General features: G+C 19.0%; 1 protein-coding gene across 1 annotated transcript; it reads right to left on the reverse strand.

Annotated features, from left to right (window-relative positions):
* Window positions 1-16,779: 16,779 nt before the first annotated feature.
* On the reverse strand, window positions 16,780-18,500 carry LOC105361477 (odorant receptor 46a, isoform A-like). The gene is made up of 4 exons (XM_011498669.1): window positions 17,724-18,500; window positions 17,337-17,441; window positions 16,927-17,082; window positions 16,780-16,833 (listed from the first exon to the last, which is right to left on the reverse strand). The coding sequence occupies exons 1-4, from the start codon at window positions 18,498-18,500 to the stop codon at window positions 16,780-16,782; spliced, it is 1,092 nt and encodes a 363-aa protein (XP_011496971.1).
* Between the last annotated feature and the right edge of the window lie 8,627 nt (window positions 18,501-27,127).

Genomic DNA, 27,127 nt, shown 5'->3' on the forward strand with positions numbered 1-27,127 from the left:
TTTGTCCCAGCAAGAAAATATGCGCTCTATTAACAAATCTTCTACAAAAAGATTAAAAGTATTCTGTAATAATTGTCTAAAGACAGCTCTGTTAATACCCTAAAATAATTTTAATTATATATAAATATAATCACATAATTTATATTTTATCAAATAATACTATACTAAATAAACGTGATATCCAATTTAATATTGAATTATTCCATGGTATTCCATGGTATGATTTTCAATATAAAAGTAAAACGCAATAGTAAAAATAAATGTATCAATTACATAAATCGAAGGAAGAAAATCTGTTTTGCCATCATTAGTCAGAGAGTTTATTTTAATGCCTGTCGTATTTGTTAGTTTATCGTATATTTTATTTAATGCTTCCAAATCCTCTCTAAAATTTTATAACATATTTTTTAATGTTATATGAATTTTAAACATGATTTATAAGTTTATAAATTTTTAAAACAATTAATTTATTTTTAAATAAAAAATGCTTAAATTAGACTTATGTTTATAAAATGATTTTATATATATAAAGTATTTTATTTACAAAAATTATTAACTTATTTCAATTAAAATATTCTGTAAATATTTCAAATAAATTATTACAATTTCAAATTGTAATTTAATGATCTATTGTCATTTATATTGTACAGTTTGCTTAACTACTCATAATATGTAATTATAGATTTCACATATTATTTACAGAACTTGTTTTATCTTAAATTTTTTGTTTTAATTAATAAGTTTTGAATAATTGAAATATTTATTTAAGAGGTATTTTTAATTTTACATTCATTTAATCAATCTTAGTGTATAATAATTATTTAAACTTTTAATCATAAAAATATTTCGAAGATTTTAATCTTTGAATCGTTATCAATCGTTTATTTACTTCAAATCATAAATTAATCTCTATATTAATTCTGAAAAATAATACAAACTTAAATTGCAGACAAATAAGATATTAAATGATTTAGTTTAAAAGTATTATTCATAAGCAACTAGCCAATAGAATGAATAATTTTTAAAAAAATTTAAAGTCGGTACAACATATCGATTCGTTTTTTACGGTTTTCTATTTATGATTAAATATTATTAAAATAGCATTATAATTATATAAGTTTTAGATTGATTTTAGTTTATAAAAGAATTTAATAAAATAAAAAAATATTTATGATTCATATAACTCAATAGCCAAATTAAAAAATATCGATAGATAAATTGATCTAATAAAGATTGACTATTTGAAACAAAAAATTAGATCATTTTACACAGTATCTATCGAAAATAAAAGTTAATACAAATAATATTCTTTGAGAAAATTCTATTCTATATTTCATTTATAGTTAAATATAAAAATTATTTGTCTTTATAAATACAAATTCAAATAGAAATTTACTTAGAGAATTTTGTTTTCTTTTTAAGTACTTCCATAATATCTACGTTTTTAATAATTGAATTTAACGGCGATTTCCTGGACCACATGTTTTGATATGCTAGAATTCTTACGCTACTCAAAATGCACGAATGGGGCTCTTCGATCCTCTGGATATTAAAACTGAAGAAAAATTGTAACGCTTCTCATGAAAAACGTCCCAGTATGTTCAGTAATAAGAAGCGGAGAAACAAAAATTTCTGCTTTGCCATCTTACTCACTTTCAAGATGATCTTCATTCTTAGTTTCTTTTCCATTCTTTATTGGATTTTCTTTAATTTCTATAATACCAATAAAATTGATGTAATAATAATATTAAAAAAAATCTTTGTTACAACGTCTATTATTGAATTCACTTTCAAAATGTTACTATTTACTAATACAGTATACATACTTCAATTTTATTTATTATACCAACATAGATTCAATTATATCAGATATACTAGATTGATTTTGTGTAAAATAAATTCTAAGTAATAATTTTACTTTAATTAACTAAATTATTTGTCAGAGTATATATTTGAATATTGATATATTTCTAATAATTTTCATTTTATCTTAAATAAAAACAAAAGTACACATATGGTATGAACACTATCAAATGACTTTCCATAATAATTTATAATTTATAATTATCTTATAAAAAATAGTTAAATATAATTTGTATAAAAGAATCTACTTTATACAAAAATTATTAAATTTCATATAAAATTAACATAAAGTAACATAAAAAACATATCTCTTATAAAATTTCCTAAATAATTAAAAATTAAAAACTATTAATATTTAAATCATATTTATATGGTTTATTTGTTGACAATATACAATAATTAAAAAAATATCATTATCTACATTTATTTACTGTTGCTAATAATTAGAATGCAATAAAATTAATTTAATTAAATTAATATATATAACACAGACAGATACTATAGATAAGTTTATATTTGTAAATTATACCAGAACATTTAATGATTAATATTATTCCGATTATAGTGTAACCTATTACAATATTAATATTAACAATTGTAACTAAATCTTAGTATTTGAAATAAAAGATATTTTAGTAGTAGTTATGTACAGCAAGTGTTATAAATACAATATATTTTATACGAAGTACTAATAATAAATTATAATATGAATAATGTAGAGATTAGAATAACTCTATTGATAAACAGGTTTTATATTAAATATATATATTGGTAAAATAAATCTATGTAAAAGAATATATAAGTAATTTAAATTTAAATTAAGAGAACAATATTTAAACTATTATTAAATACACAAGTAACATAAGGAATAATTTAATCTAAGTATTATATATTAGTATTAAAAAATAGAAATTATTTTATTTTAAAATTATTTACAGTTACATGTTGCTTTATATAGTATTTTAATTTGTCATGATTTTCTAATAATATATATTACCAAAAAGAAATCAACAGATACACTACATTACGTTGTGTAATACAACAACTATTAAATCACTTGTATACATATCACGGATTTTAAGTTATATTTATTGATATTTATAATGGAAAATATATTAAAATTCGTAGTTTTGAATTATATTATTGAACATAATTGTAATTAGGACAAGCATTCTTTTACGCACATCTTAAGCTATTAAAACAGTTTTTAAATATAGATGCTAGTACATAATTGGTATCATTTTTTTATATTGTCATTACAAACAAATTATAGACTAAAAATAATGCCCTATTTATACCCTGTTTACATTAAAATGAATTATAAATGAATTTTTTAATCATAATGAAATTTGCATAAATTATTTAATATTAATATATGTTTATTATTTATTTTCAAAATAATTTTTTTTTATTTTGTTTATACAAATATTAGTCAAATTTTTAAAATTAATTGCGATTTCAAATAATTTTAAATAGTATATTGAACTAATATAAAATTGTTTATATTTATTAATTTTGATTTATCTAATAATAAAATTTATTTCTAATGGTTATTTTAAAAAAATTTAATAAGTATTTTTCATTAATGAAATGGTATCCATTATAAATGTAAAAAATAGAATTATTATTTTCAATATGAACTTTCATTGTTAAGAATAATGATACGAATAATAATTTAAGAAATAATAATAATCAAATTCAATTTTAAAGAAGAGGCACCACAATATTTTCATTAGTGAATAAGTATTTTGTTTTTTTTAATCATTAAATACATAATTATTTTATGTTTAAATCTTAATATTTTAAAAAATTATATAAATACGCTGATTATTTATATTTATTATTTATTTATCAAAACCATTAAGAGTTTCAAAATTTAAAACCAATACAAGAATATATAGAACAAAAAAATATTTATAAATATTATACATAATATGAATCTTAAAATATATGTATAGGAACAAATTATTGTAGTACAATTACATAAATAATAAATTATTAATTTTTTGTAGAGATTTTCAAACTATATGAAATTTAGGTACATAGATGTTTACATTTTAATTAAATTTAAGCATATATATAAATATTTTTTATATGATAATTATATAACAAAATAGTTAAATCACAAAACTTACCAATCACTAGTTGATAATTCCTTTCCATCCTACAATCAAAAGCACTCATTTAAAGATGCTATAATAGCTACACGTTCTCACGCTTGATTCCGTATTGATCAAACACATTTGATATATGTGTTTTAAAAATTCAAAGGGGCATCAACATCCCTGACTAAATAATAAAAATTATTATCTATAAAATAATAATTAAATAAAATATATTAAAACATAATAAATTTTGTTTCTAATATATTATCTTAGAAGTAAGAATAATATTGTTATGAGTACAAAAATATATTAACACCTGTCTTGGAAAGTGAGCAATATATTGAAATTTATATAACGAGTTGATAGATATCCTAATGTAGTAATAAACAAATTATAATTTCATTAATTTTTTCAGATTTGATTTGATAATTTTGATCTATATTTGATAAATCAAACATATTTTATATACTTATTTTATGAAATTAAAATATAGAGTTTATCTATTTATTGCATAAATAAATAAATATTATGTATTTTTGTTTTCTAAAATGAATAAAAACTATTCTATTAAAAGATAAAAAATAAAATAAAAATACTTTAATATATGTTTTGAATTAATATATTAAATTTTTCAGTTTAATAAATTTTTCTTAAAGGAACAGAGTGAAATTACTATTGTTTATCCTGTGTTTTACGTACTAACTTCATACATTTTCGATATTTGATTATAAATTAAATTTATTTGTAGATTAAAAAAAAGAAACGAGAAAATATTCTACATATTAATGCATTCAAAATATTAGTGTTAATAATTAATAACTTACATATTATTAATTTAAAGAAATTAACTTTCAGAAAATATATTTTTGCTTTTAATTTTTTTATATTTTTCATCAGTTTTTGTGTGTGTAATATTACTATTAATTATTACTTATTATTACTATTACTAACTAATGTTCATCTCTAATTCTATATATATCATTTAGCTATTGAAATTATAATAATTTTATTGACTTTATTTCTGTATTAATTAAATTTTAATTTAATATTTTATTTAATAATTAGCTGATCAAAATAAAATATGAATTATTTATTTTAATATTCAATTATCAAATATTCAATTTTAATTAAAAACTATATTTTAATATATTATTAAAGATGAAATAATAATGTATAGGCATTTTTGTATAACCTATATTTTTAATTATAGCAGTATTAATATTAAGAATACAATAATAAATAAGTAAAACAAGATTTATTGCTTAAATAAATAATAAAATTAATATAAATTTAATTGAAATGAATACTTATTTTTATGTATTAAAAGCTATATATCAACCTTTTTTTTTAAATATTTTTGAATAATGTAAATTATACTCATTTTTATTTAGATTTTCCAATCTAATTTTTTATTAAATTATAATATTTTATCATGTAAAGTGTATTGACTGTAGTAAATTAAAAACTTTTCATTGACATTTATAATTTTTAATATATGTGTTATTCATATTTTTAACGAAAAGAAAAATATTTTAGCAATGCAGATATACCATTTGGTATGATAGTAATATATCCTATTAATTCAATGACACACATTTAGAAAATCCTTTTCAATATTTTAAAGATATAAAAATTACATACAAATATATAAAGATTACACTTTCAAGAATACAGTGACATCATGAAAGCCTTCAAAAACAACATATTTTCTACTTTTAAATTAGAATACATACAATTATAATATTTTATAAAACAATTGTCAAATTAAAAATTTAGTGAACTACAAAACTATTCTTTACTTGCAAAAAATTATTATAAGTTTTTATGCCTAGCAAAAATACTCGATTCAAACTTAGATACGATATATTGTATTTTGTATTAATTATAAATTGATCAAATAAATATTTAGTAAAATAATATTAAGTAATAATGAATAATAATAACGTTTTATAGTTTTATATTAATATTATTTATACTTTTTAAATATGCTTTAAATGAATAAGTATGAAATGTATAATAGTGTATTATTTATTTTATTATGATGTATGATTTATATAATTTTATTGGATTTTTTTTCTGTTCTTATTTGAATTTACTGTATATTTATAGAGCAAAGAATACATAAAATCCGAAACATTATATTATATATTTTATAATATTCTCTTTAGTTATCTAATACAAAAATTATAATTTATCTTTTCAATTATTTTCTTTATTGAAGTAAGAACAAATGTATAAAATTGACAAACAATTTTTATTGTATTGTAACAAATTGTAAGAAACGAAAGTCTCAGATACTGTTTTATTCTATTTTATTTGTTATACTTATATAATATTAAATTCCGTCATTTATGAAAAGTTTAGTAGATACAATGTTTCAAGCGTGTTATAAAATAATAGATTATATAATGCCATTTTAAAGTAATGTACATAAAAACTATTCCTTATTTTATAGATAATATTATTAAATTTCAAACTTCTCATTATACCATATTTATTATAAATGAATACATATATATACAATATAATCAATTATATACATTTTAAAAATTTTGGAATAATCAATATACAACATACAAATATAGATTAATCTTTAAAAATATAAAGAAAATATAGAATAATATAAATATAAATATAAGAAATAAGAATTCCAACAATATTAATTATAAACTTATAGTAAATAAAAGAAAACTTAATGAATTAAATAAAATACAAACAAAATTATGTTTTGTACTAACAATCTTGCTATCTTCATAACTTTGTTTATTCGTTGATTGTATTTTATCAATGGATTTTGTTATTCTATAAGGATTGTGGTATACACATAAATAATTTTGTGATTTTTTTATATGTAGGGTATCTAATCAAACTATTCAAAATATCTATTTCTATTTCTACGCGAGAAATATTTTTTTCTCTGAAAAGTTAAAATATGTTAGAACAGTCAGGAAATAACATATTGTCTTACAAATATAATATTCTAATTGTTCAAAATGTTTCAATATTGTTAATTTATCAACATAAGAAATAATGTAATAAATTTTTTTATCTTGTAAATAAAAAATTATATTTAATGACGCTTAATCAACTACAGCCAATCAAGTTTTCATCCCAAATTTCGCCTCCTTCTTGTTATCATTATGTAATGACGCATCATTTAAAATAATAATATTCTCATATCGTAGACATTTTGAAATTTACTGTTTTATAAATAAATTTATCAAATACACAAAAACATTCATTTCTTTATTTGAGTATTTAGTTAACTATTCTGTAATTATCCTATATTCTATTATATTACTATTTATATACCGTTTTATTAAATATATTATAAAATACACTAAACCGAATGTGTACGAGAAATTATCTTAATATTAATATGTACAAATTACAAATTAAATTTGTTCGTGTCTCTATATAACATTTTAACAAGATTATATATTATTATTCTGTGTACATGGATACATGAATATATGCACGACGGCTCGAATACATAGCTCTAAATGCATTCAAGTAACGTGAGATTACGTAAAAATAAATCTATATATATAAATTTATTATAAATATGAAATTACATCAAATAAAACAAAATACCAAATATCTTTGTAAAACATCTCTATTTTTTTAACAAAAAATCCAAAATAAACAGTTTCTAAATATATTTCTACTTATAATATTTTTTATAATCAATAATGAACTAAATGATTATTCATTAATTCTACAATAAGTCGAATTACTATCTTAGTTCTTGATCATTTATTCAATTTATTCTTTATCATAATTGTAATTGCTTGATAACATTATCAGTACCAAGATAAAGTTTTTTAATTCTGCTTATATTCAGTTTTATGTTATATATATATATATATATATATATATATATCTTGAATAAAAATTAAGAAATTTTTTTAAATTTTCGATTATTTTTACTTTTTCCAAAATGCATTATTTTTAATCATTAATATTATTAAATCATATTCTGGAAGGCTTTACACCTAATCTTCTATTAAAAATCGTCACTTATTGAGGTCGATTTGTTATTGATATCTCCCGACACTTATGTCAAGGTTAAGAATTTCAGATTGATTCTATTTCAGTGGTGAATATCTTAAACTCAACAAGAGTAAATCATTTGGTGTACGGTGTTCTTTTAAAATAGTGTTACCAATAATCAATATGTATAATATGTAATATTATGTATCGAATAATTTTGTTTACTTAAGAATTTATTATTTTTATTTATTTTATAAACGAGAAGGCTTGTATATTTATTAACTATTTTTTTAATAATACAAGGAAACCTTAAAAAATAATATTTTATTATTATTGATGTTGATACTATATCAATTATATGAATTAATATTTTTTTGAGCTTTACTTAATCAGGTGATATTGAAGGTCCGAAATTGAATGAATTTACTTAATTAATATTAATTATTTTTATGTTTACAATTAAAAATCATAAAAACATTTTTTAAATAACTACGTAAATACTAAATAAATTTTTATGAATAGTAGAATTGATTGATAAATCATTGTTTAATAGATTTGTAAGCTTATTTAATATTTTTTAAATTACGCTCAATTTTTTAATTTTAATAATTATTCTATTATTTATTAATAAAATATACATTCGTTATTTGTGAATTTTCAATTTTTGATCAATATTTTGAGAAATCGCATCAAGATCATTCTCCGATTAAAATTTTATTTATTATTAATTTTTGCATCTAGTTTCTATAAATGATATATGTATAAGCAAGTCTGATTGAATTCGATTTTTGGATCTAGTTTTTAGATTTTGGATTTAGTTATCTAATTTCAATTAATAAAATTTTTACTTATAAGATAAATTTCGTTTTTAAAATTTTAAATACAATTGCAGTTTTTCACAAATTATTTTCATACCCTGGTTTATTAATAGATTTTGTATTTAAATGTATTAACTGCATATATCATTTTATATTATTAATTATTCTACACTGCTAGATTAATTTTTTTCTTAATATGGAAAATTGTAATCGTAAGATTAAAAGATTATTAAATTTAAATAAGTGAGAGAAGGAAATTGACTGAAAAAGATTCAAATTTTAATTTTAAGAAAGAAGTGGCTTTTACCGACGAAACCTCTTTGATTCTGACACAGGTCGGTACACATTCAAATTTCATTTACTCTCTTAACACATCACTATGTGGCGCTGTATTATATTATTGCAGAAATGTTTTACTAAAATAAGAGATCGTCTATTTAAATTGTATTCAATTATTTGACTGTAGTTATTTTTTGCCACTAATATCACTTGTTAGTTAGAAAATAATATAGATCGATAGATTAATTCACTTATAGTTTACTGAATTTATTAAAAAAATTTGTTTAAATTTTAATAAAAATTCCTACCAAAATAATCTTATAAATAGTTGTTAGGAAAATAAAAAAAAAATTATAATTATTGCATAAAATTGGTAAAAACATTTCATGTAATTTTTTCATATACTCTTGATTGACAAATATTTTTATTTGGACGAGTATTTTATTTAAAAAGTCTGATGATCTATACAGATACCATACGATTATATTCAAATATCATAAAAATCGTATATTTAGTTAACGAAAAAAATCATGAATGTCCCCCTTTTTGAATTTGAATAAATATATATAATAATTAGAGTTTCGATATTTTACATTTGACAATTAAATGAATAGAAAATTAAATTATTAAACTTGGAATCTTGTTCAAAAACATACAAATATTCTTCCTTGAAAAGTGATTGAATAAAAAATATTTCAAATATAAAAACGTGTATTCATACAGTTCATATGCATATTTATTTTATTTAAAAATTTTATTTTTATTGATACACATTATCAGAACAGAACTGAATACCAGAACTGTTTAGATAATATAGTAAAAGAATTATTGACAAATATATAAAAGTATAATATAATGTATTTTATATCTGAAATATATCTGATAATTATTTAATATTTTTTGGATCAATTATTAATTTTTGACAATATCTTTATTATTTTTATTTTGTACGATTTAAGAGTTTTATGAAAAAATTATAATAATTATTACGTGAAATTATTACACTATACTTCATATAACTCTATAAGCAAAAATATACAAATAACAGAATTAATATGAAGAAATTAAATATTTATTATTGAATTTCTACTTCAACTAATATTTTATTATATTTTATTATATAGGATTATAATCCTATTAACAATAAATCGTATAATAACAATCCATTCAATATTCAAAATATTTAAGTTACGCATGTAAAATAAATAATATTAAAATTAAACAAGTTTATTTAGAAAACATACAATATCTATTTTACATACAAATTTTTATTATTATAAGAGCTATGCTTATGTGAATGTTTTTCATTTTCGAAATATTAACTTTATAAAAAAGATTTAAAGTACCACAAGTAATAGAATTTTACACCACACCACATTTAATAGAATATTAAATTACAAAAAATAAATATTCAACTAAAATAAGAGAAAAAATAAACCGTATAAACATTAGTATATTTTCAAAAAATTTTGACGAAAAATAAATAAACCCATACGTATTTTAAGGTATAAAACCAAGCTAGATATTGATTTTAAATTACCTTTATCAGGGCCTATTCTTTTAGTTTGTATCTTAATAAAATGAACAATTCATTAGAATATATGAATTTTTATGATAATTATATATTAACAGGTTTTTTCATAATACGTATTTTTCTTTATTTTTTTCCAAAAGTTTTGGTCAAAATTAGAATATTATCATAGTGTACAGAACCCGATTTAGTTTATAAGATATTAAATACATAAATCGTAGTCCTGAATATTCTGTAAAACTTTTATTTTAAATTAAATATAATATTTTTATAAACTACTTTCATTTAATCACAAGTATTATTTGTAATTAATTATTTATTAATAATTTTGTATTATTATTTAACTCTACACAACTATTTCAATTTCCACTATTGTTTTCCTTTGGTGTTATTGTTTTTACAATCCATAACAGATGAAAAATTTGAATTCATTATGACTGCTTAATCTAAATCTGAGTAGATGTTTTTATATTTTATTATTAAATATTTTTGTATATTTGTATTTTAATTTACTTAAATTATACTATTTATTCATTAATTTAAATAAATCAATATATTTTTTATACATATAATTTACTTTATGCTTTATTTTGCTTTCTATTTACATACTCTGTAGAAGCCTCTAGTTCCTAAGTAAAACGATTATTTAGTATTAAATACAAAAGATATCACATACACGATTAACATATTGTCAATTTCATATTTATGGATAAAGTATTCATTTGAAATTTTTATTGTAATTCATTTGTTCGTAATTGATTGTCAATTGTTCCTAATAAAATTTTAATTCACAAATTTCGATACTTATCTCACAATGATGTCATTATCTATTTTTATTTGTATTCTTTGTAAATAATATATAAACTACGTGTACGCCCCTAAAAACAAATTTCATAATAAATAAAATTTGTTGAATAATAGATTTTAATACCAATCGAATCATAACTAAATTATTTGCGAATTATAATAAAGCTGTAGATATAATCTATGAAATAAAGGAATTAATGTAAGTTATGTGTCAAATACTTACTTTTAGATAACATGATTATGGTAAGAAATGCTATAAAGGTACAATCGTATTCTTCACAGTTTTCACATCGGAAGTTCAGTAACTTAAGCAACATATATCCACATATAATTAACAAATTTATAAATATTAATAAGATATTTTAATATCGTACAAGTTTTCTACTTTCATTTTTTTTCAACTTTACTTTTTTATCATCGTTAATGATTACCAATATATTCCTGTTTATTTTTTAGTAAAATAAAATTGAATTTTCAATTAAAAAATTGAATTCATTGTATTTAAATTTTACATATAAAATAATAAAACTATTTAAATTCTCAATACTATATTCTATTTTGAAAATATATTAATATTACAATCATAAAAAAATAACTTTATTTTTGTAACTATATTTGTTATTAAAATATAATACACAATGTATTCATTCATTAGAAACATTCGGTAATAATAATAATTTAATACATTGAAAGAAATTTAAAATTGATATTTATATAAAAAAAATATTTTGTTTGTTACAAGTTTTGTCTATTACTTAATATTCTGTATTATTGCATAAAACATAAAAAGAAATACACCAAAAAGTATATATATATATAATATATTTTATATTTTTATAACAAAATATTTATAAAAATATTGTACATATTAAACAGTACTTTGAATATGCAGTTCAATTAAGTAATAATGGATTCTGAACTTTTAATAAGATATGAATATCATTAGATACAGAATACATCTTTTTGTATCTTCATAAAAAAAAAAAATGAGTATTCTAATTTTATTTAAATTGAAATTTTATTAAATTTTTTACCGCTGACTACAATGTTTCATAGGATATCTTTTTTCTTGAATCTTAAATATATAAAACCAAACATTTAAAATATAATAATATATCTATATTTTATCATCCGTATAAAAGATTGGTCTATTACATGTAGAAATTAATTGAGTATTGGCATTATGGATAGACAAATAATAAGTATTTAATAAATCATCACTATTTCATTAATTTTCTGTTGCGTGAAATTGAAATCGTCTAAATTTTAAAAATTAAAAGAAAAATAATATTCTTGATTTATAAATAATAAATATAAATTTTATACTTCGTAAATAAGATTTATATAGATAATATATATTACAATTATATAAGTCTATTTAATAATAGCCATGTATCAAACAAAATATTTTTTTTATATATAAATATCAATTTCAAAACTTCATTAAATGTATGAAATTATAATTATTTATTCTATCGACCATAAAGTTTGTAAAATTAATAATATTTTTTTCAAAATCAACATGCATTAATTTGCCACTACTAATATTACTATTCATATTAATAATAATTTACCTAATCTTATAATAATTGATAATAGCAATGTTTTTATATAAATATTAATTAGTCTACTATTTTCTGTAACTTCGGCTTCATAAATATAAATAATTTCACATTAATTTTAGAACAAGTAGAGCTATTAGAATATATATAAAATTTATAACGTAGTTTTATTACCTTATTGATTATTGTAAATTATGTTTGAATATTTTTTATGAGAAACTTATAAGTAGTGATTGATACATTGATAAGTATTGCTAACAATCATTAACTACGATATATAAATAATGAATAAAAAATATTCTTGAGACTCTTGTATTATGAAAGTAAAATTTATATACATTTTTTACACATTTATACATAATTTTGTAGGATGTAATTATTTATTTATAGTACTTTATGAATTGAGATTTGTTCTTACTTTCTAATTCTTAAATTAATAATAAAATATTATAAATACTATTTTTCATTACCATGTTTAATCAAATTTTATAATAAATATTATATTATAATCAATAAAAATTATTTAATTATTAATAAATGTAATAAATAATTAACATTAATAAATTTAACATTATATGTTGCAAAATTTTTCATTATCAAACCTAACTGTTCTAGTTCATTCCTATTTTTATTATGGAAAGTTATTAATATAAAAGAATATCTTTTTATTTTATTGAATTTTATTAATTCCTACAATTCTTATATGAGAATAACATAATAACACAAAACCAAAAAAATTACCTATCTTTATTGAAGAGAATATTAAAAGAAAAATTACAACTCTGATTTATTTGATTCTCGTGCATAAGTCACAACGCGATAAACATTATCAGATTATTTTTATATTCTCATACAAAAACAAAAGTATTTTTCTAAATATTTTTCAGAAATTAATCCTATCTAAGACTTCAAATATAATCTGAAATATAATAGTATGAAGTAGACAAAATTAAATATGTGATATAAATAAAGTATTTTCAAAGAAAAAATGAAAATGATACTGCAAGAAAATTAAAGTGGAAATGATGTAAAAAATTTCTACAAATGAAAATAAAAAATTCTTGCTAAAAACTAATTGCTTAGAGCGATACATTGATACTTGAATATTTTAAAGTTACACATGTGCTCAAACATTCAAGGAAGAATCAGTCGTATTCTCAAGTGAGAAATAGCCGCTATTCTATATAGAGAGATTCGACCATTGGGATAGAAGATTCACTGCTGCTCAACTATTCAATAATTAAATTAAAGCTACAATTTTTATTGTTCCATCCATTTATTTGCAAAAGATATTTTTTTACTTTATTACTATGGTATAGTAATTTTAAGATATTTTAATATTGTTTACATATTGTAATATTAGTCTTTTTAATGTTCTTTACTACATTAGTATTAAACTAAAATAAAATAGTACAGTGTACCATGTTGCAACTCTTATGGCCAATATTAAATATATCAAATTATCTTTTAACAATTTGTACTGCAAATATTTACTTTTGATTATCTGTTTGAATATAATAATTTCAAATAATATTTAAAAATTTTAATTTTTTATTGAAGTAAAACAATTTAAATGTATATTTAAATAAATTCTTCATGAAGATATTACTTGTCTTAAATTTTGCATTACTTGTATCGAATAAAATAGGGGTATAGTTCCCATACTTTTGTATATATAAAATTATAACAATTATATAATTTTTATTTCTATGTTAATATAAGCAATGCCCGTTTTCAAAGCTTTCAGATTTATTTATTTTTATGAAAGCAGTTGATTTCTCATTTTTATCATCTAATCTGATCGATCTTAAAATTTTGATCAATTAAAAAAGTTAAAAATCGCAATGCTTTTACTTATGTATTACAAGTTAAAACATTTAAAAATATTCAATTTCATAAATTTGAACAAACAATATTCTAACCAAAGTTTTTTTAATTCACATTCTGATAATATTTTTTATTAAATAATCAAAAAGTTATAGTACAGTATATTTTAATAGCAATTAATAATTCATACTTACAAAGTATGGTTATTTATTTAAATACACATTATTTGTTTATTGACATTTCATTTATATTTGGATTATATTCTGTTTCTATTTTATAATCATTAATCATTCTAGGTTTTTGGATTATCAAATTTTTTAATGTTCTTTCTTCCTTTATTTTTATTTTATTTTATTTCTCAGTTTCCTTTATTTTATTCATTATGTTTCATAAACCTAAAGTGACATATTATATTATCATATTTATGATTGTCTTCTAATCTCAGAAACAGTTTAAAAATTACATAACACATAATCTATAAAATTTATAATACTTGTCATATACTCATTTTTATTAACATTCAAAATTATCTAAATGAAAAAATTTTTTTAATTAATGTTAATGAAAAATAGGTTTTTTAAAAATTCAGATTCTTACATCATCTTATCTACAATAATAAATAAATGTTTACAATATAAATTATAAAATAAATAAACAATTATCAAAAAAGTTATTTTAAATCCATAATTTTTCATAAAGCATCCTGAATACTATATAAATATATAATTCGGATTTCTTAATAATGTCGTATTCAATATTTCAGTTTCGGTAAAAAAATGTAGCACGAAGATCTTTCTGTACAATATTTATAATATTTCTAAGTAGTATATAATATACTAGGAGTATATTATTTTTGTAATGGTATAGTTCAATAGAAGATATGAAAAATAGGATTATATAAGATGATTTTAAAGAAATGTTTATGATTTAGAATTAATTTTTTTATGAAAGTCTTAATATGTAAATGTGTATGTGCATAAATATTTGTGTCTGTCCTCTGTGTTTTCTGTATATGCATATGAACATGCGTACGTGGATTTGTGTGTAGTTAGCGGATGGGTATTTATTAGTATATGTGTATTATAAAACATCTATTACTGCCAAATTGAAGGTATAGTATTTGTATAATCGAAGTAGATTAAGTTTTGTATTAAACAAGTATTGAATTCTCCTGATTACTTAAATTAATTATTCGTCATAATTTCTTCAAAAAGAATAATAATATTTTGATAATCAGAATTGGGTAGAATTATAAAAGATAATTCTTTCATATATTATCATTGTTTATGAAAAAAAAATTTTTAAATATTTGAGAAATTTATTAAATTAATTTCCTTTAAGTTTTTGTTCCAAACATCAATAAGTACTCTAATATGTAATCTGTAACAAAAATAACACACACATAATACATAACTCATTTAAAATGCATTTAATTCATAAAAATATCTTTCATATTAATAATTTAATTTTAATATTCTTGAGTGAAATATTATACAACTGTCTAAAAAATTGATTTATTTTTAGTAATAGATAAATGTCAGCTTATACAAGAGTTTTTATATATGAATGTATAAATAGATGACTAATTACAATAACTATATTCAATATATTACTAATAATAATCATAATTTAAAAAATAGAGGATTTAATAATCCCACTATTTATTGCCAAATTTATCTATTAAATGTAAAAATTAAAATATGAACATTTTATTTACAAAAACCTATATACGAAGTCTCATATTTAACAGCAAAATTTAATTATTTTTAATTGAACATTATATATTTATATGGTATAAAAATAAAAATTATAAATCATAATTGAAAAACATAAATTATTAATAAATAGCTACTTGATAAACTACTACTAAATAATACTTTTAATTTTCTACAAAATTATCTGGATATTTATATTAATAGATGTTTATATAATTAAATATTTCATATATTTAAGCTTAAAACATACTTACAATTATAAATCAAAAATTCTATATTTTAATTTGATATTTGTTTTAATAAACTAAACAGTGCATATGAAGTTTTTATTATCTGTAATATCATATTTCTTTTAAGTTATATTTCGATTTATTTAATTACTTAAAGATTAAAATTAATTATTAAATATAATTATTAATAATATACCCATAAAAATGTACGAAGTGATAAAGTGCACTGCCCATGAAAGGAAATATTAGAGCCAGATTGCGCATACAACATAGCCAACCACAAATTTCTTTTTTCTTGTGTAGTACAACTTAACCATTTACTTGAATAAAGTGAATCCGCTACACTCTGACTCTGTTAAATAAAAAGTAATTTTATTTATGTATATTTTTATTTTGGTATTTTTATATTTATATAAAATATACTATATATTTTTATATCATAATTTAAGGTATAGTATATTTTCAACTACATTCATATATAAAGTATATAAATTGAATCATTATATTTAAGTAATTTTAATTATTTTAATTTTTTTGTGTTAAAAATATCAATATTGTAAATGTTAACTCTAGATGTAAAATGAAATGTTTTAACGTTCTGCTTACTTGTAATCCCAGTTCATTTCCAAACCAACAATAAAAAAAAATTTCCCAAAGTATACAGATGATATACATACAAATAGTAAAAAATTCATAACTAGCTACTGGCTTCTGTATAAAAAATATTTAGAATTAAAAATCTTTTATGTTTCGTTCTTGTATTTTTATAAATATATAAAATTTATATACATATATATATATATGTGTATATATATATACATATATATACATATATATATACATGTATATACATATATATATATATATATACATATATGTATATATACATATATATATATATATATATATATATATATATATATATTTATTTATTTATTTATTTATTTATATGCAGAATTCATTGTAAATTAATAAATTATTATTACTAATTACCTGAGATATTTGAAAGATACTACAACATATCACAAGAAGAGTAAAAAAGAAATGAGGTACAATAACACAAATGAAAAACGATTCAATTTTTATTGCTGTATTTTGTATTAATTTGTGATGTATAATAAAATCTTTTATTGATAATGTGCAATTTATCAGTCTATAACTATTTATCTTGAACTGCCCAACAGTTAATATAATAAATCCATATGTCATCGTATCCAATGACACATTTAAAGAAATCCCATAAAATGAAGTAAATACTTGCATTGCATAAGTAATCCAGAAACTAATATTGGAAGTGCTATAGGGTCGATAAGTTTTATAAGGTAAATAAAAAACATTATCTGTAGAAATTAAAATTGGCATTATCAGTAAAATAATACCACTTATTTGTGTAATGCATAAAAAAAAAAAGAAAATATTCTTTGCAGTATTTGAATATTCTAAAATTATTTTTTCCTCTTCAAACGACCTTGATTGATAAACTGGCAGTCGAAAATCATGAAGTAAATCCTCCATTTCATGTCGTCGAATTATAAAATTCAAAATTTTTAAACAAAAAGAAATAAAAGTAAGTGTTATAAAAAGGTTGTCACTTAAATCATCTATGTTATCTTGCATTGTAATAAGTCTTATAAATTGACCAATTATTACAGTAAAAACGACAAACATTGCTGTAATTCTATAAATAATTTTTAATATAACAAATCTATTATCCTCATACCACATCCCACATAATTGCAAAGTACGGAAATGAAATGGCAAAATATCCATTTTGATACTACTTAAACACAAAAGTTATATATAGTTAATAAATACAGTTTTTTTCAATTTCTATATATTTAATTGTATTAACTGCACAAATGAGTGTATAAATTTCAACTGAATTTAATATGAATTCTGAGTGTATCATTTTATTAGAAATAATCGTATGCATTAACGTACTTCGTATATCATCACTATCACAATAACTTATTAAAATCGCTTTTCTATTATGCATACATAATTGCTGAGTATAGGGTATTTCATTGAGAATACATTTAGCAAGCATTTATATGAATAAGGTATTATTTTATTTTCTGATATATTACTTAATGTAGTTATTACATTATCCTCAATTTTGTTTTTTTTTTTAATAAGATCTTAGGTATTTCTTTTTTATACATTCTGTCATATTATGGAAATCAATTAATCTTGAATTTAACTGAAATTTTTATATGTATATAAATATAATATGTAAATTATAGACATATATTGATTGCTCGAATAAAAAATATGATATATTTTTTTTTATTGTTTTTTCTAATATTTTAGTTTTTATAGTAGGTAAATATTCAAAAACTGCCTTAAACGTTAATGAACTAATATAAACTAATTAAATAATAAAATAATTAATAAACTAATTATAATTTATACAATGAAATTGAATACAAAATATTTTTAATATCGCTAAGCATACATTGATTCATTAATTTAATAAGATGAAACTGTTAGTTTTAATACAAAGTAATTTATATTTTTTAACAATAAAATATGAATATTTACTATTTAAACTAATATGGAAATTAAAAAATTAATACATGTTTCGTTATTTATAATATATCAAGATCACATTTACAAATAGATACTGTATTTTCAGTAAAAATTATAGAATTTATAATTAACTGTAAGATATTTAAGTTTTTATAAATTCAATTATGTATTTGATATTTGTAATAATTTATGGAATTTTATGTTTATATAATGACAAGATTAGATTAAAATTACTAATATATTATTTTCTGCTTACTTACTGAATAGTTTAATACTATAATAACAAGAACCTATTAAGTAATTAAATATAATACTACATAAAATTTTATTTTAATGTAAATGAAAATATAAACAAATATCAATATGAACAAATTTATAACTTTTTAATTTATTTTTAGTGAAATAGAATTGAAATATTGTTCTTCGTATTATTCATTAATTTTTTTTGTATTATTTAACGTACTATTTATTTAAATAATAATTGAATTATCTTTCAGCATTTATTTCTATTTTATTTATAAATTATTTATAATTTATATTCTATATTATTTCTTTTGAAACAACATTTTTTTATTAGAATGATCTATAAATTCCTTAAATTGTGCACAAAATTCTGTAATAGTACGCAAATTTCTAGAAGACTTCAGATATACAATGGCAAATGATTGTCAAATAAAATCTGAAATTCTTCTTTAAAAAATTATATATACCTGTAATTTATATGATTCATTACCTGGTATTGTATGAATGCTGTCTTCTTTAGCTTGCAAGAATTGTACTAAATAATTGTGCCTAAATACCCGAAAAAAACTAATATTTAATAAATAATATACTCTTTTTTGAGTATGCTTTTGAGATGACTGAATTTTAGAAAAAGCAAATAAATTGCCTATGATACAAGTTCTTATTTTGATTAGATAGTTTGTAAATGGTTTGGTATAGTTACTTAAACTGTATAAGTCCTGAACACAAGCAAAATTGGTATATATAAGATACAGGTGCTGGTCTGCCACCTACTTTTTTCTTTTCGTTTTCTACTTTAAAAAGTAAGAAAAGGCGCACACGCGCAACATGCATACCTCAGATTATTCTAATGCCTACTTATTTTATAAGGGAACCTGTAGCAGGCAATTTAATTATAAGGCGTTGATTTCCTGTACATTTTACGTCAAAACTTATGATTCTTCTATTTAAATGCGTTAAATAATTTGCGATGAAAATCACTTTGTCCAACTAATATAATGACCAAACGTCTTCAAATTGACTCAAGTATAATGAAATATGTTAAAATCAAACACCTATTACATGGTTCAACTAATTTGTATTATATTCAAACTTGTAGCCTATTGACTTAAAACATAGCTTAACCAATCATCGTATATAAATGAAATAAAAATTATGTAAGAAATATCTACATACTGTAATTATAATTGCAAATGCAGTATATCTAGACTCATTCGACTCCTAAAGCCTTCTTAAAAAAATCTTATCATCTCTTAAAAATACCACAATTTACATATACACTTTTTCTAATTCATCGCTATAATAGTTTCCTCCATGATGAAGCTGCAATTCCTATGTTCTTATATAAATTTTACTCTCTATTGACAGTGTCATTCTTTCCTTTCTTATAATAAAAATCAGAGTTAAAAACTGCAAGCAATCAAAAAAACTTTGAATATTAAACGTTATTTTTAAATAGCAGTTTTAAATAAAATTTCTTTCTAAACAGACTTTCGAGAACGATTAAATCAATGGATTTTTTTCGTTAAAATTATAATATTACTATTAGTCGTCTCTCAATATTGTTCTATTAAAAATTGATGTAATAATTGAGATAAACTGTTATTAAATGAATTTTCTATAATTAATAAAAAAATTTAAGAATTAAAACGGGTTTAATGTAATTTTTTAATACGGTAGACTTTGATCTTTTCCTATACCATTTCTTATAAACATAATTGAAAATAAAACATTTTATAATTTGACGTTAGTAAATTTATATGTAAAAAGAAATAAGTATATAAATATATAGTTATAATATACAATCAATATTAAAAATTCCTAATTTATATTCATTTTCTATAATACTAACCGTATTTATATATAACTTTTGAAATCATTATATGTCTGTTAAAACTTGCATTTATTTATATCCTTCACTATAATAATATTTTAATTTAAATAAAATATTAATTGTAATTCATTTTGTAGCTATATGTATTTTTTATTATTATTTATTGATTTTTAATAATTTTAATTATTATTTTTTAATATTTTTGACATTTTTAATTCTTATTATAAAAGTGTTAAACAAAATTAAATCACATTTTGTTTTTAATAATCAATAACTATTTTTACACTGTTTCGACTGCAACGATTATTACGAATTATATGCCTGTACAAATTTTTTTTTTTTATCAATATACTCATAATTTTGTTATGCTTTATTTTTAGCAATGTATTATTAGAACATGAAATATATATCAATAAAACTTTTAATTGTAATAAAAACTTTCAGATTTAGAATATGATTTATTTGTATTTTAAATGAATAATAACTAAAAATTTCCATTTTCATGAAAATTTACTTTTTATACAGAAAGTTAGGTTCAGCTTTCTGAGTAAATCTACTTAAAATTATTAAAATGAAGAACATTGAATATTCATTTTACAATTATCGTATTACTTGGAAAGAATAAAAAATTATTTGATAAAAAAGCAAATTTTAACTTACAATCTTCAATTCCGAAGAAAATATAGTTTTGATTATACAAAAATAAAAAAATTTTAACATTTTAGCATTTGAAGAGTTTTTGGTGATTAGAACAAACGAATCGTCAGTTATTGCATTTGTGCAGAAAGAAGTAATAAATCAACGCCGAATTAGTTAATCTATAAGTGTTAATCACGCCTCCCTACGTAAATCGATCTTTTCAAAATGATATTAATTTTCTTATAATATTATGTAGAAATCAAAATATTCCAATAATTAATTTACTGCGATACCAAGAACATAGATAGAAAATTATAAAATATTTTAAAATTATAATGATAGAAAATTATAATATATATTCAAAAATTATAATAACACAAGATTATAAAATATTCAAAAATTATTATAACACAAAATTATAAAATTTTCAAAAATTATAATTTAGTCAAAAATGATAAAATATTCAAGAATTATAATAACACAAAAGTCATCAAATAATTACAATAGTCATTGTCATTGTAATTGAATAAATTATAAGAAATTTTTTAAAGTCTTAATAAACCCTTTAATATCCGGTGATAATTGCAAAGTAAAGTTACTTTGAATGTACTTATGGTAAAAATGTATATAAATATTTTTATACAAAAAGATGATCTAAGATTAACAAGAGGATTTACTATATAGTAGCAAAATTAAAAAAGTATGTCTATTAAATAAACAAATCTATAAAATCGACAACTATTTTGAAGTTAAATATAAAATAATAACATTTCATAAAGAAAGATTAATTCCAGTTTTTCCCATATCCAAATAAAATGACTAATATATTTATAATAAAAATAAAATTTTTAACTTAAATAAAATAAATAAATAAAATTATTTGAAATGCAAAATTGATGAAATATAGAAAAACTCCATATTTCTTATTGTTTATTTAGATTGAATCATTTTCTTAAATTCTGTTTCAATTAGTAAATAACAATTAGCTATGACTTTCTTTTGTAGTTTTTATTATAAATAATATAAATAGCATTAATAATTAAATAAAGAATTTATTCTAACTATAATTTAAATAAATATAAATTTATATATTTTTAAATAAATTTTTAAACAAAATATCAAAATGAAGTAAATAAAATATAATACTGGATTTTGTTTACAATGAATGTTTAGAAAATATTTATATAGATAGAAAATATTCTAATGTTATTAATAATTATTAATTAAAATATATTAAAATAATATGGAAAAAAATTAAGAAAAGAATGAGAGTATCTCAATAATGTTTACTCTAAGGGTTTTATAATTATAATGAATACTGAAATTTAAATTAGATATTCTAAATTCTAATCAATATTATATAAATAATAATAATTTAGAATTTTTAAGAAAAGTCAGAATGTATAAAAAATTAATCGTTTGTTATAAAATAACTTTAAATATAATGTAAAAATCAGTGAAGTCAATGTAAACCTGAAAATGGATAAATAAAATTAACTGGATTTACAAACATGTGTAAATATTTAGTCTTAATAAATATTATATTTTATACTATTAATTATAACTAAAAATATATATTTATCATGCGTATCATTTAAAAAGAATTTTTTTTAATTAATTTTATTAAATATTCATATACGTTATTATTTAATAATAAAAAAACATTTAAATATTTTAAATTATAATGGAAGCAGTTGTTCTTTTAATTTAGTAAAATTTTATTTACTGGTAGTGCTAGTTACAAAATTAATTTTGAAATATTTTTTACAATTTAGTTTGAAAAATCTTATATTTCAAATTTTCAAAATAACACATCTTTAAAAAATATTTAGATATAAGTTAGTTACCAAAAATATAAAATATATTAATAAATTATTCGTGCATTTTAGGTTAGAAGCAGTGTAGAATGCCGTCATAAAAGATTTCAAATAGCTATGATTTCAAATTCCATGTTCAGAATTCGGTAACAGAAGTTTAAAAAATTAGATCAAATAAATTTTATATTATTTAATTTTAATAGTTAAATATTCAGTTCAACCACAATTAAAATACTCTTTTAATTATAATTTTCCATTAAAATAAACCATCGTCAATGCTGTCATTGACGAGCATGAGATCTCACTTAAAAAGTGGTTACCTATAGGGAACAATATTACTCATAATAAAATGCGGCATAATAAAAATCTAATTTATTTGCTATTAGATAAACATATCTGCGAATTGCCATTATACTTAAGTACGAAATGTGATAGGAAACAAAAATTTGATTGTCAATCTAGTAAACAAATTAATTCTTTAATTTTAAATTTATCATTTTATTTATACGTTTTGTTTTATATTTTAATAATATGTTATAAGAGAATCTAAAAAAAATAATAAAAAGTTCTCGGATCCGTTATTATATGTACATATTATATTTTATTGGTATATACCCTACATGTTAAAGTTGAAAAAATATTTTTATTTTAAAGATAATATATGTAATTTAACATAAAATTATTGAAGTTTTCTATTACTAGTTTTGAGTGAAATGAAGTTTTAAATTTTTATAAAAAATCGCCTAATAATATTTTTCAATTATTTATAATCTAGATTGTTATGCTTATTATTAAAAAAACTCCAATAACATTTCAACAAAATAAATATATTTATATAATTAATACAAAAACAATTAATTTAATTGATTTTAATTAATTAAATGTAAGTCACATTGCTATTAATCATAATACTTGTCGATATTGGATAGATTTCCACCTGTTCAAACGGTTCAAAGAAAAACAGAATTGTGAAAATCACAAATTTCTTTACTAATAATAAATTCTGTTCTATAGATAATTAAGAAGAATTAAAAAATATAAAATATTGTACTTAAATATATAATATTTAAATGTCTTTATTAAAAATTATCAATTTATAATTTCAGTTCTAATTATAAAATCGCAACATATTTTAATTGGTGGACGAAGATAAATCAATAACATTAATTAATTCGAAAAAGAGGATAATGAAAAAGTATGGAAATGAGAAAATGTAGGAAATGAAATTTCCGTTTCTATAGATGGCTTTTTTCTTTAGTGTAATAATTCTTAATTATGGTTGTTTGATTATGAAGTTGAATTTGAATTGATCCTAATTGTTTAAATGTGGATCGTGAAGATTTTAATATTCCAATCATCGTTACTACTAAATGTAAAAATGAATAAATATATGTTAACGCAGACTATATAATTTCTTTAATAATTTTCAATACAAACAAATTTTCAATAAATAAAGATTCACTAGTATTTTATATATTATCACTTGAAATTATGAATACATTCTCGTGAATAACGCTCATTACTCTTTTAATATTTATGATTACTTTATCTAAATACTGATAATCGTTTGACACATTTTATGGAATCTTAGTTACGATAGAATAAACAAAATAAATAAAAATTATTAACAGAAAATGTTTTAATAATTGCATCCGATATTTATACAAAAAGAAATACAACTAGGACTCCTAATAAGCAAAGTAATAAATTAGCATTGAATTAACAAATAACCTCAAACTATTAAAATGAAAATTATATATGAAACTAATGTAAAATAAATCACATTATTTTACCGTTACAATACTGCATTAGAGAGTAATTCCTCGGTATCTGTCAGAAAATGTATTGAAAAATTAGTTTAGTCTGAAAATAAATTGTATAGATATAATTAATAAGAAATATAAAATAATTCATATTGATATGCAACAATTGATGAAACTCCATATAATAAAAGCTATGATGCGGATTTATGCCATAAATGTTTAAAAACTGATAATTTCATATACAAATACTCCGCACAAAACTATAGATTTTTTTAAGTTAAATAATAAAATTAACAAATCAATTCATATTTCATTTGATACAAATACATTTTTTAGATAATTTAATGATAGTTTATACAAAAATAAAAAGAAAAAGAAAATAAATAATAAAATTCATATCTAAAATTTTAAAAAATAAAAGGTGTACAATACAAATGAAATCAAAGGTAACGGTTTCCATAATATAAGATTAAAAGAAATAATAAAATTTATGATACAAAATATAAATATAAATAAGTTAATGGAAAATATTAATTTATAAATAATAATTTATTTTCAATATGTTCAATTTTATGTACTTCTTATACATAATAAGAATAATATTAAATACAAAGATTCCATAAATATCAAATTTAATAAATTTATTCAAATATATTTAATCAAAGAAAATATATTAAAAATTATTCAGTCAAGCCTAAATAGAAACATTTAGAATATTAGTATTATGGATTCTCGACTAAATGAAATAACTAGTATGACAAATCTTAAACATTTATTATCACCGTATATATATTATTATTAAACTAAATAAAATATTTCTAAAAATTAAATATGTTTGGCATAATAGCTGTTGAAAAATAAATATATTGGTAGAATATAGTAATTTATACATCTCTTTAAAATTCTAAGTTCATCAATTTGATTTTATATCTGTCAATAAATATCTTATTAATGTAATATAAAAGAGAAGTATCTTCATTATTTTCACTCGAATTACAAAATCTATGAACTTTGATAAGAATTTCAATTTTTATTAATAATTTTTATTTCAATTTGATGTTAATAATTCAAGAATGTTACTTAATGTGTAAGTTATACTTTAATTTGCTTTATATTATGTATATTAATACTATATTATACATTAAAATTCATATTTTACATTGTTTTTATTTATAAAATATTGAATTTTCGAATTAATTAGAATATTTAGAATATATATATCATATTCAGATAATTGGATACTGAATGTTAGCAATAATACAAAATTCAATATTTTCTTTATATTCAAACATTTTTGACTATTAAATATTTATACTCATATATATCGAACATTTTATGACAATAATATTCTACGTAGTATAATACTTTAGAAAATCTTCAATAATAAAATGTAACTAAAATCACTATTATAATAAATTTAGGAGACAGAGTTTTTTTACAAATTTTCCCATTAATATTAATTAGTGCTATTGTAAAATGCTAAATATGCTAAATGCAAAGTATAAAAGTCTGTTTATCTTCTTCACATTATTTCTTTTCTTTTTGTTTTTAGGTGCGCATAACCTACATCAC

This window comes from Ceratosolen solmsi, unplaced genomic scaffold (assembly GCF_000503995.2).
Source record: "Ceratosolen solmsi marchali unplaced genomic scaffold, CerSol_1.0 scaffold30, whole genome shotgun sequence".
Taxonomy (NCBI): Eukaryota; Metazoa; Arthropoda; class Insecta; order Hymenoptera; family Agaonidae; genus Ceratosolen; species Ceratosolen solmsi.

Coding starts and splice junctions, on each gene's coding strand:
- LOC105361477 (XM_011498669.1), bottom strand. CDS start 18,500: ATGGATATTTTGCCATTTCATTTCCGTACTTTGCAATTATGTGGGATG. Junction 17,442..17,723: donor GTATCTTTCAAATATCTCAG/GTAATTAGTAAT, acceptor TTTTTTATACAG/AAGCCAGTAGCTAGTTATGA. Junction 17,083..17,336: donor GAAATGAACTGGGATTACAA/GTAAGCAGAACG, acceptor TTTATTTAACAG/AGTCAGAGTGTAGCGGATTC.